At 43.8% G+C, this 15,530-nt stretch overlaps 1 protein-coding gene across 1 annotated transcript in view; it reads right to left on the bottom strand.

Moving 5' to 3' along the window:
- The window catches only part of LOC147751723 (uncharacterized), a 120,117-nt gene that overhangs the window by 31,808 nt on the left and 72,779 nt on the right, over positions 1 to 15,530 (bottom strand). The window contains exon 3 of the mRNA XM_086922212.1: positions 2,654 to 2,806. Coding sequence (XP_086778338.1) covers positions 2,654 to 2,799 — 146 coding nt within the window. The 5' untranslated portion in view covers positions 2,800 to 2,806. The remainder of the gene's footprint in view (positions 1 to 2,653; positions 2,807 to 15,530) is intronic.

The following is a 15,530-nucleotide window of genomic DNA, read 5'->3' as shown; positions in this document are numbered from 1 at the left end:
AATTTCTCAGCATTTAAAATAAATAAATATGTAGATTTGCACACATTTATATTGTGTTGTAGGTCATCAAAACTATTGCACTCATAAGAGGATCATGAAAATATGTATGTGCAAATTGTTGATAAGCAGTATATATGTTTACGGGGGTAGATGTTGATTTTCGGCAGCTGGTGTTGATATCCTCTCCAGTTAAGTAGTCCTCTGAAGATATATGAGCTAGTACAGATGCTGTCATAGATATTCACATCTAGAGAGAACTGCTAGTTGAGCTGGTGAATGGACACAACAGCTCCCTAGGGCTTCAAGGAGATTTGCTCGTCTGGCATTGCAATGGTAAAAGGGAAGACCACCATAACTTGACTTATTTTTTTTAAAATTTTAAATCTGTTTATTATTTTCCTTGCACAAACAACATATATATTGACCAGCCACTCAACATCTGGCCGTAGCCTTGTGTAAAAAGTGTCAAAAACATGTGACATGTACATACACAGTCAGGGCAGGATAGTAGAATAAATGAGCACAATCATTAACAAACGACTAACCAGCCAATAATTACATAATAGTACTAAAGCATCTTGCTGCAAGCACGGTATACATGTGCTGCAAAGTCATTATGAATAGACCAAACTGTCCCGCCATCCCTCAGCCCTCCCACAACCCACCCACTCTCACCGGCGTGTCAATTATAACAGGGCAACCTAACACGATAATAAATTGGAACAAATTGAAATATGTGTGGCACCATACATATAGCAGTATCTAGAAGGATGACTATATGAGGAGGGGGGTGGAAACACACTCAAACGTTTCCGTATTCTTGCATTAGTACAGTCACATTACAAGGTTTCATCCCCAGTATGTTCGCTTGGTTTCGAGCCAGAGTCTGCATCCATGGTTTTCAATTCTGTGACTAGGGCCTCCCATGCCCGGGCCGCCTCCAGTGCCTTATCATTGTGGGATCTTTGGGCCTGCTGCAGGCGAATTATGCTCTCACTCCCCGCCCAAGTAAGTAGCGCAGCCTTCCATCTGGTAAAACTGGGCCCTCACGCAGCCTTCCAGTGGATCGTAATCTCCCTTTTGGCAAGCACCAACCCCAAATCCAGGAATTTACTTGTTATCTTAGTCTTGCTTGTGTGAGGAAACCAATGCAATAGACAGGGTCCCTTGTCTGGAGTGATCTGTCGCTCCGTTATACCACATAGTAATGCTATTATGTCCTCCCAGTATGTGCCTAGTTGCGGACAATCCCATAACATATGCAGAAGGCCCACATCCAATAGCCTACACCGGGGACATTGGGCTGTGTCTACGTGGAAGTATTGGTTTATCTTCGCCGGAGTAAGGTATGCCCTGTGCAGTATAAAATAATGAATTAACTGGAATCTGGCATTTCTAGTGCTCTTCCATGCCCTCTTAATTATTTGCAACCAGGCCAAGTCTGGTATGTCTTTACCAATATCCGTTACCCATTGGTCACGTAAACTCTGCAGCGGTGGCAAGCCCTCCTCAAACATACGTTTATATAAGCAGGTGACGGCCTTATAAGTGCCCGCCGCCATCACCACATACTGGCATGCTGCACTCACCGGTGGTTCCGATAGTCCCTTACCCCAGTACTTTTGGATGGCAGCTATTAAGGCTGTATGGATTAGATAGTGCCCCCGTGGGAGCCCAAAGCTCTCCTGCAGTTCACTAAAGGGTAATAAAGCGCCATCTCCATATAGGTCTCCCACAACCTGCAGTCCAAGGGACTCCCAGTCCCCAGGGGCTGACCAATCCCCACCATGCGGAAAGGCCCTACACATACCCAAAGGTATCTCTGGGGCATAAGGGCGCTGCATCCCAACTCTGTTGTGTTATCTTTTCCAACAAAGCCTCAGAGTGCGTTCCTCAATGGATAACGAGTCCACATGTAATTTTTGCTGGAATATAACGAACAACAGCACATGCCGAGGTATATCTGGTTCAAATTCTCGTTCGGGCCCCCTAAACTCCTGCGCCACCGCTTGGGTGAGTCCCTGGAACTGTGCAGCCAGGTAGTACAGCTCGAATCCAGGAACTGCAAGCCCCCCTCCGCTCTCAGACGCATCAATGTGTCCAGCGCTACCCTTCACCTCCCGTTCCCCTATATGAAGCCGCCGACCACCGATCGGAGCTGCCGAAAAAAGGTGCCAGGTATCCATATTGGCAATGCACGGAAATAATAAAGCAGCCGTGGAAGTGTCACCATTTTCAACAGGGCCACGCGACCTGCTACCGACAAAGGCAAAGTTCCCCAAAACTGTATGCTACTCTTAAGATTTCTCATGACCATAACTTGACCTAGAGAGTGGTTAAAACACATATCCCCTTGTGATTAACATGAGGATAGATACTCAATTTGGATCATGGCGAAGGTATAGTATAAGCATTCGCTACTGCACACCGAAAGTGAACAGGACAAGGATAGGCCCTGTCCCCACGATGGGCTTGTTGGCTAGTCTGGCAAAAGGGTCTTGTTCTAAATAAATAGTAAAGGTGATAGAATTATAATGCCTCCCTCGGCAGAGGTTATATTTGGATATGAATGGGTTACTATAAAAAAAAAGCATGCAACATGACATGCTATTATTATTATAAAGCTTAATAGAATTAATAAAAATGCAAATACCTGGTATTTATGTCACTTTGATGTTCTGTGTTCACAGGGGCAATGGATGTAATAGGCCTGTTCTGATGACCAGCTTCTTCTTCTCCTCCATTTTGGAAGTCATGGACAACAAAGTGCAAATAGTTTGGTCTTGATTGACGAGACATTTTGTTTCTGAAAAATAAAATGGTAAATATGTGTTCTCTATATGCAAAAGATTAACATTTTCTTATTCACAACAAATCTGAAAAGCCACGATAAATCCTACTTTTTACAAAGACATTTTGCAAACAAACTGTACTATATTATGTCTTACAGGGTGGATTAAGGTCCCACAACCATGAATAAATGAAGAATGAATGTTGATGTTAAATCCAATCCAAATTACATTGCAAATTCAGAATGACATTTTCTTGTCAATTTTTAAAACTCTATATTTGACCCAAAATCTTCCTCAACTTTTTCAGAACAGTGGATTATATGAAGGGACAGGATCTCAAAGAACATTGCTATATACACCAGGACTGCCCCAAATCTGCTCAAATTTAGGAAAGAGCTGTAGACACACCTCTAGACCACAGGTGAGAAGTGATCTTAACTTCTTATCATCTGGCACATTGCATCACAGCCTATGTGAAATAAGTCTTGAATCAGTTCCAGTGGCCAATGTACAATTGTTCATACTTTTCCTTGCAATTTGCAGAAAATGGCAGCCTTGTTGGCAGATTTCATAGAGAGCCTGTAACCCAATAAATAATGGTGGCCCTGCATTCAGCTTCCCTTCGAATCCCTTCCTTCTTCTAGCGGCTAATAAACCATTTCCCAATGTTCCTAATTAAATCGACCAAGACTATTTTTAAAATGAAATGCACTTCCACTTTTAGGAAATGTTGCCACCGATAAACAAATTACAAGCTTGCCCAATATGCACTGGTTTCCTAGTCGAAGAGACAATACTTTGACTTGCTGAAATGGTTGCTTCATAAGGAATCTTTAATACTAGCCTCCTGTAGGCTATACGTGTCACTTTCTTTAGCTTTACAACAGTAAAGCTAAAGAAAGTGACACACATAGCCTACAGTGAAGAGGCTACCTTTTTAAGCATTTGAGAAATAAACAGTGTCATACAAGTGCTTGTTCTTCTGCTAATCCAATGACATCATCCATAACTGTATCATTGTAAATTGTAAGACTGTATTGCTTCAATCATGCTGTATGTCCTGTAGGATCTCTAAAATCGGTTACACCTCAAAAGAACCACCCACAACTTGGTTCTGCTGCTTGATTAGTGTATGTGGGGCTAAACAAAAACTTAGCCACTGATAATGTAAGGGGAGAGTCCGCAACTAGAGCCTTCACAGAATTTGTGACCGGGTTATGTGTCTGGTCAGCCTACGTAGCCGATGTAACATCAGGATTAAATAAAAGTTAATCCCACAAATGTTCCCCCAGTTTCCACTGCACACCTCTCCTCCCTTGTGTGCAATGTCAGGACTCAGATCTAACGCATTTTGCAAGATCCCCTTCCCATCTGTCGATAGGTTGAGTTGCATCACTTTTCCAGCCACTGCTATAAGGCGCTTCACCAACACTGAGAAGCCTACTCAAAGCTTCCGCAACTACTTAGAAAACGAAATATTAAGAGGTTGATAAAGTGTAAATAAATAAAGAACTAAAATATACAACTGAAAATGTTTAAGCGGTCTGAAAATGAGAAGGAACTCGAACTCCAGTAATGACTCAGTGGGGGTCCTCGGATTTCAACAATGAATTTGTGGGGGTCCCTTGGTTCCAGTAATTATTAAGAGGGGGCACACACACATCAAAATGTTAAGAATCACTGTTGTGGGGTAAAACCACACATTTCAGAAATCACACCTCGGACAAGCTGCAACCTCCTTACCAATTATTAAATGCATTCGCCTGGGAGTCATAGAGGTCATATGAATGTAACTGAATTGCGTGTATTTCAGCACACCATCTGGTAGCTTAGCAATAAACCTGTTTTTTTTAGGTTGAGCCTGGGCAATGCATGCGCTGCTCTGTGAGGCATGCTGTTCTCGAGTATAGACTTGAAGCTCCGCCCATATTTTTCATTGGCTTGTGTCATTGTCTTTTGTAAATGCTGGCTCCTAATTCGTTAATAGGCTTGTTAGTCCCTCCTTAGTACCGCCTTGTCTTCATTTGTAAACTCTCATGAGGACTTGCCCTTTTACTTATGTTCTTACACAGTATGTCTTATTTAGTCTGTAAGCACTATTTTCTTTAATGGGTTTCTCCTAATGCAGTCAATGCATGCTTTCCTGCAACATTCTTCGCACCATACGCGCTTTCATTTTCCAAGCACAATGGCGGGTGCTTCTTTGAAATGAAGTAAGTCTCGCATTTACGAGAGTTTGAGCTATTGGCATTGTAAATAACAATGCCTTTCATTTATGTATTAAAACAGAAAATTAAAAGGCATTTTCATTTACAATGCCAATAGCTTAAACTCCCACAAATGCGAGACCTATTGAATTGCAAAAGCTTGTCGCTTGTTTGGTGTCGGCACATAAATTGCTAGATTTCTTCTTCCCTATTCCTTGGGGCTGTACATCTGATGACCATTACATCACCCATTCAAGAAAGTGTGCCAGATAACATTTCTCTTGGTACAAACTTCCAATTGTTAACTTTTAAGCTGCGGTATGATTTGTTCAGTTAGGCATGGTTTTGCATGTACCACAACTATGTTTTGCTGTGATCTGATGTGGAGGGAATGTGTCCGATGTCTTTTTTGCAGCAGGATAGTGATGCGACTTAATAATGTGACAGCCCTTGATTTATTGGTTGATTTAATCAGATCCCATTGCAGTATTTCCTAACACTTATAAAAAGACTGCCTGAGGGTGTTCAGTTCCAAATTTCGCATTGAGGTGTGCTCGTACCAGGACATATCCCATCACTCAGTTGGACAAACAGCAAGAAGGTGTGCACAGAAACCACACATAAAGAAGAAGAATTACAGGGAAAGCTGGTAATGCCAGTACCCTCAAATATCTACACTCCAAAAAAGAATATTACCAATTGTTTTCAATTCGGGAAATTTTCAAACATACGTGAATGTTGCTAATTTTCAACTGCACTGCTATATCGCAAGGTTACCAAAATGTACAGAAAAAGTTTGAAACAGTTCCGAACTTAATTGTGACAGATTAATTCACCTAGGGAACCCTTCCTCTCAAGTAGCACGCGTCTCCCTGAGAATTATTGATACAGTGCATATCTTGAGTAGGATTATTACTATAATAATTTCTCAATTCTCCACTCCCAGAACAGCTCCCTAGATTAGCACATCGTTGGATCGTGTTTAAGGGACTGTGAGAAGCAGAAGATTTAGGAAGTGAAAAATGAAGGTGACACATTAAGCATTAGCAAGATATTGCAAGGAAGCAGTGCGAAGTAAGCTTGCTCATTTGCAAATACAATTTATGCTTCTCAAAATAAGCCCCATCGCCCACAGGCAGCACATTCATGGATGGAGACAGGTAAACGCTTGCTACACAAGCAGCCTAATTACTTATGGACTCTTTGGAATACATTTTCAAAATATCGACAAGTTCAGCTGTAAATAACCGCAGCTGGTGACAGAACAGTATTTACTTGCAGTAATAAAAAATACAATTAATCACAGAGCATGCATGTGCAACAAGGTCCACAGCAATTGCTAGAGTCTCCCTCCCACACAGTGCAGAAGATCATAAGTCTAATGAAGTAGGTTCTGTGGGAAAGGGGGTTTCTGTTGCAGTACCCCCTCACTTTTTGCCTGATTTTGATGCATCTTTGACTGAGTGTGCACTGGAGACCTGCTAACCAGGTTCCCAGTGCCTGTGTTCTTTCCCAAAACGGTACCATTGTTTCTGGAATTGTAACATCTCTGGCGCACATATAAGTCCCTTGTAAAAGATGCCACTGGTACGAAGGGCCTTGTGACCAAAGAGGGTCTCAGAGCTGCAGCATGTATTGTGCCACTCTAAGAGACCCCTCACCAAACATAGGCATACTGCCACTGTAGCTTGCATGTGTTGGTGAAGATAAAAGTGAGGAGTCGTATTGTTGCATATCTCTGTGTGCCAGGCATCTTAGCACAGCAAGAGGCTTAGGCAATTCATCCCTACAGCAGGCCTTACCGCCCTAAGACAGGGTGCCCTGTAACTCATGTGAAGGCTTAACTTCATTAGCAGATACGACCCTATAGTGCCTAAGTCCATTCTTAGACATTATAAGTGACAGTGAAGCCATACTGAGTACATGAGGTGGGAGCTTGTCACTACGAGTTCCACAGCTCCATGATGGCTTCACTGAATTCCAAGAAGATTGGTACCAAACATCTTAGGTTAATAAACCCATAATAATTCCAGTGTTGGATGTATTAAGAAATGCATCCAGAGGGCATCTCAGAGGTGTCCCTTGAAATCCCACTGGCTCGCTAGTGTGTGCCTGACTGGTCCTTGCTAGTTTGCTACTTTCAGACCTGGTTCTGACCCCCTGAGGTGGGAGCCTTTTGCTCTTGTGGGTCAGAAACAAAGCCGGCTCTGGGTGGAGGTGCTTCACACCTACTGCCAAGCAGGACGGTGAAAGATAGTAAGCCTCAAAGGCTTCCCACCCTTTGTAATGCTGACCAGGGCCTCTCCAGCTAGTGGAGACACCTGTCCCACTGACGAAGCCCCATTTTTGGCTGCAAGGTCGGCGGATAAATAAATAAGCAAGAGAGGTGTGCCCCCTAAGGTGCTCTGACCAGAATTGATCCCCTCCTTTCAGAATCCTCCATATTGTTTTGGAGGACTCTAGCCAATAGGGTTAGGGATATGCCCCCTCCCCGGAGGGAGTGGCTCTATAAAGGATGTAGGTACGTAACCCATTGGCAACTCCCTTTTGATCCCTGTAAGGCCCTAAAACTAGTATTAAGGGTGCCCCTGAACCTTAATCCTCAGATTACTGATGACCTACAAAGAAGAGGACAAAGAAGAACCGATTTCTGCATGACAAGAAACTCCAGACACTGACTTGGACCCAGCTCTACCAGTCTGTCTGTAGACGACGAACTTTGCAGCTCCCACGACTCGTCCTACATACCAGTGACCTCCAAAATCCTGGGAGGACTGCCTACCTTCCATAAAGACTACCGATCTCCTGTGGACCTGTCCCAAAGAAAAACAAGTTTAAAGGCCAAACCTCTGCTTGCGGAACCGCAAAACTGTCTACCTCTGCACCCAAGGCCCACGGCCCAAGTTTTAGTGGCCCACCAGTCCAGTATAGGTTCCTGGCATTTCTGAGCAAGAGTCCAGCATTGGCTAATCTCTGCCAGACTACACCTGCAGTCTCGGCACAACGAGCCCCCATCCGCAACCAGCACCAGTAAGCTGTTTGCCGACCCCAAATGACACCCCTGCACCAAGAACTCCTGGGTGTTGGGGAGATCAACCGATGATTTCCTGATGCTCAATTGCTGATTGTATTTCCTCCCATAGGATAACATTGTATTGTTGAAAAATGCAGAGTTCTCTTTTTACTTTGAAAAGCATTGATATTGCAAAATGTATTTACTTGCAACAAAGTATCTTTGGTTTTATAAAATAAATATACCAAATGGTATTATTTTTACATACCATTGGTCTTGGATTTCGCCATTTAGTGTATGTATCACTTATTGGTTGTGTGAGTACAACAATTGCTTATCACTGCCCTCTGATAAGCCTAACTGCTCGCCCACACTACCACAAAAGAGAGCATTAGTATTATCTACTTGAGCCTCTATACAACCTCTGTGGGGATCCATTGGACTCTATGCACACCATACCTCACTTTGGTATAGTACATACAGAGCCAGCTTCCTACAGTTTCGATAAGAGTGAGTTTGGCTATGTACCTGGGGCATGCCAGTTTCATGGTTGAGGAAGCGACTCGAAGCCTTAGAGGGTACCAATAAGTGCTCCGACAGCAAAGCGTGTCCGTTGCATCCCTTTGACCACCACCATTGGTAGTCTTTAAAACTGAGAGGCTATGACTGACCTTTCAAGCCAAGGAGACAGTGGCTTATGGTGGATGAGGATGACAAAAATCAACTTTCAAGAATGGAATTCATTCACCAAGCTTACACTAAATGTCTACTTGACCAAGCATTCCTTAGTTAAAGGGAAAACAACGACACTAGTCACAAAAAAGGCAGAGCAATGTAGCAATGTTTTGCAGGAGGACAAAAGGTGGCGAGGGAAAGGTTTGCCGTGCCTACTGCTCACCCTTACAGTACTACAGGAATAATTTAGCCAAAGACCTAGAGGCACCACCACACGTCAACATATAAGAAAAGGCTTGTGTATTAATTCATGTTTTTCTTGTAAATGTTGCTTGTATGTTCCCAGGCATCAGCTGATAGGAAGCAGTTGTAGCCTTTGTTCGCTCTGTGCTTCAGTGACGACGAAAAAGTAGAGCTGGTCTGCAGACTGCCAACAGAAAGTGGCCATGAAACTGATTTACGCATGCATTATTCGACTGCATTTCCACATATAGCATCGCTGTTTGGCCCTTAAAAACTCCTGTGATCTCTCCTAAAGCGAGCCATAAGTAAACATTGATCAAAAATCTGTCAATGCAGCATCTCAAACCAGTGCCGTTCATAAAAAATAAAAGTATGGTGCTTGGGTGAAATGCTTGTATTTCATCATTAAGGTACTTTAATGTTTAGGTATGTTTCACTAGCAACCAGTGATCCCAATCTAAAGAGTGCGGTAATGTTATTCTCAATACAAATCTTGCGCCTTAATGTGTCCTGCATTAAGGACAAGCAAGCCAGACATGTCAACAAAGCTCTTTTCAGGACGGCGAAAGCCTAAAGCACAACATAAGGCACCACACCTGTTCAGCTAAACCCTCCCTGCCCACAGGCAAGCAACTGTCGGGGATTATGCTGGTCAGGTACGCCCACGCAGTCGGCTGGCCCTTTTTTCCAGCCAAACAAACACATTTTGAGGCTGATGCAATACAACAAAAGAATTGTACAAGTGCTAGGAAACAAAGGATCTCGTTTATTAATAATGTATATATACAATAGTGGCAACATGCTTACTCTTGTCTGTCTCATGACACTTACTGCCTGGACAAGTTGATCAAAAGATAGAGGAGTGTGTGTGTGTGATGAGAAACCGTTGCATCTGGCTACATGCTTTCTTCCCTTTGTCCTAATATCTTTAACATATTTTTACTTTTTGTCGGTTAATAAATGTGCATTCATCTGGGAGGGGTATTTCCAGAGGAGAGGCCTGCCCCTTCCTGAGGTCTGATTGAATTTAGCTGGGTTGTTGGCAGTATGATATGTGAAGTCCTCGTCCTACAGGTTCACACTGAAGAAATAGTCCATTATGAGGTCCTTTACGCCAGAATGGCAACTACAGCCTCAAAAATACCCAAGACCAATGGCATTTGCACTGGAATCTCCCTGTGTTTTTGCACCTGATGTACAGATCAAGGTGAAAAATACAAATGACCCCGAGCACAGTGGGTAGTGTAAACAGGAGAAAGCGCAAATTGCGCTCAGTTCCTGATACACACTAGTATCAAAAGGGACGCGCACGGTGCTTGCATCCTTTTTTGCCTCTAAAGAACTCCACTGGAATGTTGCTCAATACTCGTGCAACAGTAGGGGGTTTCCAATAGAGGAAGTCGTCATGAGGTCCTAGGCCAGTCAAAGGATACAGGTTTACATGTCTGCCAGCCTCTGTCTTGTTAGTAGGTGGTACTGCCTATTTCACGGAGTCTCTCTGAGGGCATTCCCCACCTTGTTTGCTTTTGAGGGGTCCTCCAGTACTATAGCGTTGCTTAGGCCTTGGGACAGATTTTTAAATGATGTGCACCGGTGCTAGTGCAATACAAAGTGATGCAAAGCGGGAGCAGGGGTTTACTTCCTGCTGCAAATGGTGCTTTGAGCTGGAAAGATGGCCTTTGTGTAGCCAAATCCACTTTGTCCTTTCCACTCTCAGCTACAAAACAGGAGTGAAAATCAGGCCAACACATCTCCACCTGTGTGGACCATGTATTCTTCTCAATGAAAGAGTTTTCTTTGCCTTGACAGAGGCAAGACAGAAATCCTTTTGCATCAAGAGGGGGTTTCTTGGGGAGGATCTCTGCTCACACCTGTATGCTTACACGCAAAAGACGTAACATACTAAGGTAGCTTGACTGGATTTTATATAAAAAACTATCACCATGTAAAATCATGTCAGACAGCAGGGAATACTTTGATTTCCCCCAGCAGAAACCCACACTTTGCATGTGTACCGTAGTGCACAGTACACATCCAATGCATCTGACCCTTCTGCTGTTGTGCACAAGAATTTGTACTGGAAGGGCATACGTCCAGTACCATTCCTATGCTGGATAGCGCACACAATCGCCTGTTCGTCACGGTACGTAGCTGTGGATGGCATATCGCAGACGCAGCCTGTTTGAATGCCAGGCTCATGGAGGGCACTAGCAGCAGGCCAATCTTTTTACATATGGCTCTGTGCTGTGTTTTCCAGTTCTGTGTTTTTGAAAGTAGTGCAGCATATTTGGAGCTGGGTCTGGTGGCTTAGAGGACTAATGTGTCCACTATAAGGGCCTGTGTTTGATGTCATGGCCACAGGTTCAAATGCTAGCAGGTCCACTCAGTCTTTCATCCTCTGAGGTTGATAAAATGAATACTATTTGGTTGGATAACAATACACATCTGTTGTTCAGATGCCCATGGGTGGACGTGCGCTTTACAAATACACCTTATGTTATTTGGATGCTGCTCTGCATTGCGTGAAAGCTTAATACGTTTGGGCCTTTGTGTTCCATTTTTCCAAAGCATCAGAGAGATTAAAGGAAGAATATTAAAGCTAATGATTAATAATGCTTATTAATTTGAATTTTAAACAAATATGCTACCTTGTTAATAACTGAATGGTTTTTATTTAGATTCTTTTTTTACATTTTTGTTTTAGGAGAATTCTTATAGGTTTAGAATTCAGGAGCCTGTCTGCCCCTCCTGTGAACCCCTGAAAGAGACTGCACCAGCTCTTTATGGGAACTGCTAAGGGACTAAAGTCAAATACTGATCATTGCCTTTTCTACCTCACTAGTCTTTGGCTGTCTGCCCCTCCTCCATGGTTTTAAAAGCATTAAAAAATCAAGCAGCATTCCTGTGTGTGAGTTCTTGGCAGCATACCCTAACTCTTCAGTCGGCGGATTGATTGTATTCCCCATCCTCAAGAGTCGTACGTGTACCCTCACTCATGTACTCCTACGCCAAGTGCTGCAGCATTTTATAAAAATCCAAATAAAAAAATTATCTGCCATAGAGTACGGGACTGGGACGGTTTCTAGACATTAGATTAATACTGCACCCGTACTTGCCTATTGATTCTATTTTAAGTCCTAAGCATAAATCAACTCATATACATATAGCACCCTACATCTTAGACATATATTCAGTATTACTATTGCCCCATGAAATAGATGACTATAATTTGAACAAGCTTTCTGAATGAGGTTAATGTACAGCGAGCACTGAAAGTGTGTTTCTTTTCTCCAAGCCCTGCTTCCTACCATGTGGTGTACCCTACATAACTCTATGCCTTATCATGCACTCTTCAGTTAACTTTCCTACATAACCATTGACTAGGCTGTAGGACTTCAGTCAAGCACACTTCAGAAAGGGAAGGAGCGTCAGTGTCAGCAGTAGAGACAGTTCAGTGGAGAAGTGTGGCTCAGGGGTTAGAGGCGGCAGACCCGGAAGCTGAGATCGGCCCTGGACCAGGGTTCAATTCCACGAATCGGCGGGTCTTGAGCTCAAAAAATTCCACGGACTCGATAATTCTCGCTCCGGTGCCTTCTCAACTCACGCGTTCACACTCTGCGACTGTGGGCAATAGCTTGCTTAATCTCCACAACGGCCCCTCGCGGCGGGATGCCTGGCTTTCACCTTGTGGATACCCTGCCAGGGTTATCTCACAGGGGAATACCAGGACGGGTTCCCTAAGCAAGCGCCGGGAAACCCTTTGTGGGTAGCTGTGCGCTATATAAGCTCAAATACATTTACATTTACATACAGTACCTTCTCATGAAACTAAACTCCCCCCCCAAATTAGCATTCCTACCCCAACACCTTTCCACCTGGCCTCACCTCCATGCCGAATTGTGGTTCACCTCCAACATTAGCATTGAGGTCTCATAGTATATCACATCTTCCTTAGAGATACCCAACCCTCTACTTTATCCACCAAGGTCCAATGGCACTGATTTACAAAAGAACACATAGTAATACGTGCCCATTGCGTGCCGTTCTTTGCACCAGTTAGATCTTGGTTTATCCCTTCACCTCTTGCCAGCAAAGACCAAAGAGAAAGTAGCAAGGACAGCCTGAGGGACTGACGCGTCCAACATGCCACAAGAACCCTACACCGAACAAAGCAATTCCTTCCATCTCTAATGCTTGATCTTTGTGCCCTTCGCAATGTGTCCTTCGTGCACAGAGTTGAAAAGGCCCTTTGAAGTACACTGTCACACCCTACTAGCGACCACCTCTACCAACCTGAATGCCCTGACCAGCTATTAGCTTATCTCTATACAATCCTAACCGATCATGAATATGGAAAGGGAGGTTACAAGTCAGGCTCAGGAAAATCTCAAACTAAACCTTATCTTTCATAACCACCACTCTGGGTTTGGGCCAGCAGCGGGTGCCAAAACCATCTTGGCTAATGTCAGAAAGGAACTACTGCTGTCTTCGGGGGAAACCAAGAACACAACACTAAAACTCCTTGACATCTCAAAAGTGTATGACACAATGAGCCTCATCATACTTCTGAGCAGATTCATGGAATGGGCTGAGATCATTGGTTCTGCCTTGGAATAGATCCAGTCTATCTTCTTCAATTAGAGTCAACAGTCTGTATAAGGGCAAATAAATTGTCAACTCATAATACGTCATGTAGAGCACCACAGGGGTATCTTCTTTCATGCATCCATTAGTGCAGTTTTCCGAGCAGTACTAGGTTAACCTCTGAATGTAAGGCGGTGAAACTCAAATCCACTTTCAGCTACAAAACAAAGGTGAAAGGCGAAAATCTCCTCTGTGGACCATGTTTTCTTCTCAATGAGGGAGTTTTCCTTTCTGAACAGAGACAAAACTGGAATCCTTACAATAGAAGGTCATAAATCCACCATGATGTTTTTCTATCTGCCTGTCTATCTAGGAGCATCATCTTACAACAAACTGAAAGTCAGAAATATTGCAGTTATATTTGACCCTGTGTTTTTTCTTAATTCCTCTGATAAATACAGTGGTCAAGGGAATTAACCTGCAGCTCTCCTACCTCTCGGTAATCCTTCCATTCCTCTGACTGACCACTTGGTGAAGCTGACAACAGCCCTCGGAATTGCCTATTAACACTATTGCAAGATTGTGTACACCAGACTTCCCAAGAAACTCATCATCATGCTCAAAGACTTCAAGGCATATTTATTACTTTTGTTGCGCAGGGCAGCTTGGCAAGTCACCTTGCTTAGTGGCGTTACAAGGAAAGGGCAGGAATGCTCCATATTTATCTTGTCCTTTTTCATTACGCTGACACCGATTTGGCAGCCTAGCAACAAGACAGACAACATTGCACCATAGCACAAGGGTGCCTGCATTGCATGCAGGATTTCTATGTGCAGGAAGGGGCACCTTCCTGCACAAAAACAATCCTGAGAGATGGAGCACACAGAGAAAGAGGAAAGAACGAGGAGAAATCGAGATATTTCTCTTTGTTACGCCCCTCCGGGGAAGGCATAAGATTGTGGTGCATTCCCATGTTTACAAGTCCTTGTTAATCTGGGAATGCATCAAAATCCATGGGAGTAGCATGGGAACACCCACTGCAACGGCCGTGGAACGACTACCCATGGTAGAGTAGCGGAATGAAGCAATTTGGGCTGCGTTGCACTACTCCAGATTCATGAGGCTACTCAGAGCCCCACTAAGTGGCTTTGCATGGCTTCACAAAACTGACTTATAGGTGGTACAAATGATATACAAGCCTCCCATAAAGATGCCCCTAAATGACCAAGTGGCCAGAATATGTCTGAACCTAAAATGGCACAACCACATAATCCAGCCTTAAACGCTTTCCACTGGCTCCCAGTAGATGCAAAGATAATATTCCAAGCCCATAGCACTATGCAGAAGACATACTGGGGCACATTCCCAGGATATGTGTCTAAAAAGCCATCAACAACATTTCCAAGTGAAACTTGATTTCTGCTCCAGCAAACCGTATCTCACTGTAAGTGTTCACAGAGTAAAAAATATGTTTTTGGTCTCTAGGAGTCCAGGGACTCAGACAGTGTACCAATTGACTCCATGTTTCAAGGCAGAACCAACCTACAGTGGCCTCTAAGGCAAAGGAGCATCGCCCCACTGCTCAAAAGGAAAAATAAAATTATAATAACATCATATTATCATTATCATCATATTTTCCTATTGCAGTCTGTGGCGTGGTTGGCCAGAGCAGGGGGAGGAGTGGTTTGCACTCATTAGGTGCAGATGACTGTTTGGCCAGCCCTTTTGGGATGGCCAAACATCATGAGCACTTTGCATGTTCCCTACCAGGTTGCATTACACAGCCTGGTGAGGAAGATGCACAGGCTCCCTGTCCCTGTCTGAGCTGCGAACCACAGCGCTCAGACCAATCACAACGCTGCATTGCAGCATTGTGATTGGCTCAGGGGAGCCTGTGTGTCCGGTTGCTTCCTGCTGCTGGCCGGGACTGCAGACAGGAAGAAGGAAGATAGAGGAGGACAGAGGAGAACCTTCAGCCAGCCATTCCAGGTAAGTACTTCTTTTTTTCCATCCTCT

The sequence above is a fragment of the Lissotriton vulgaris genome, chromosome 1_1 (genome assembly GCF_964263255.1).
Source record: "Lissotriton vulgaris chromosome 1_1, aLisVul1.2, whole genome shotgun sequence".
Lineage (NCBI taxonomy): Eukaryota > Metazoa > Chordata > Amphibia > Caudata > Salamandridae > Lissotriton > Lissotriton vulgaris.
This window is presented reverse-complemented; position numbering and strand designations above follow the sequence as displayed.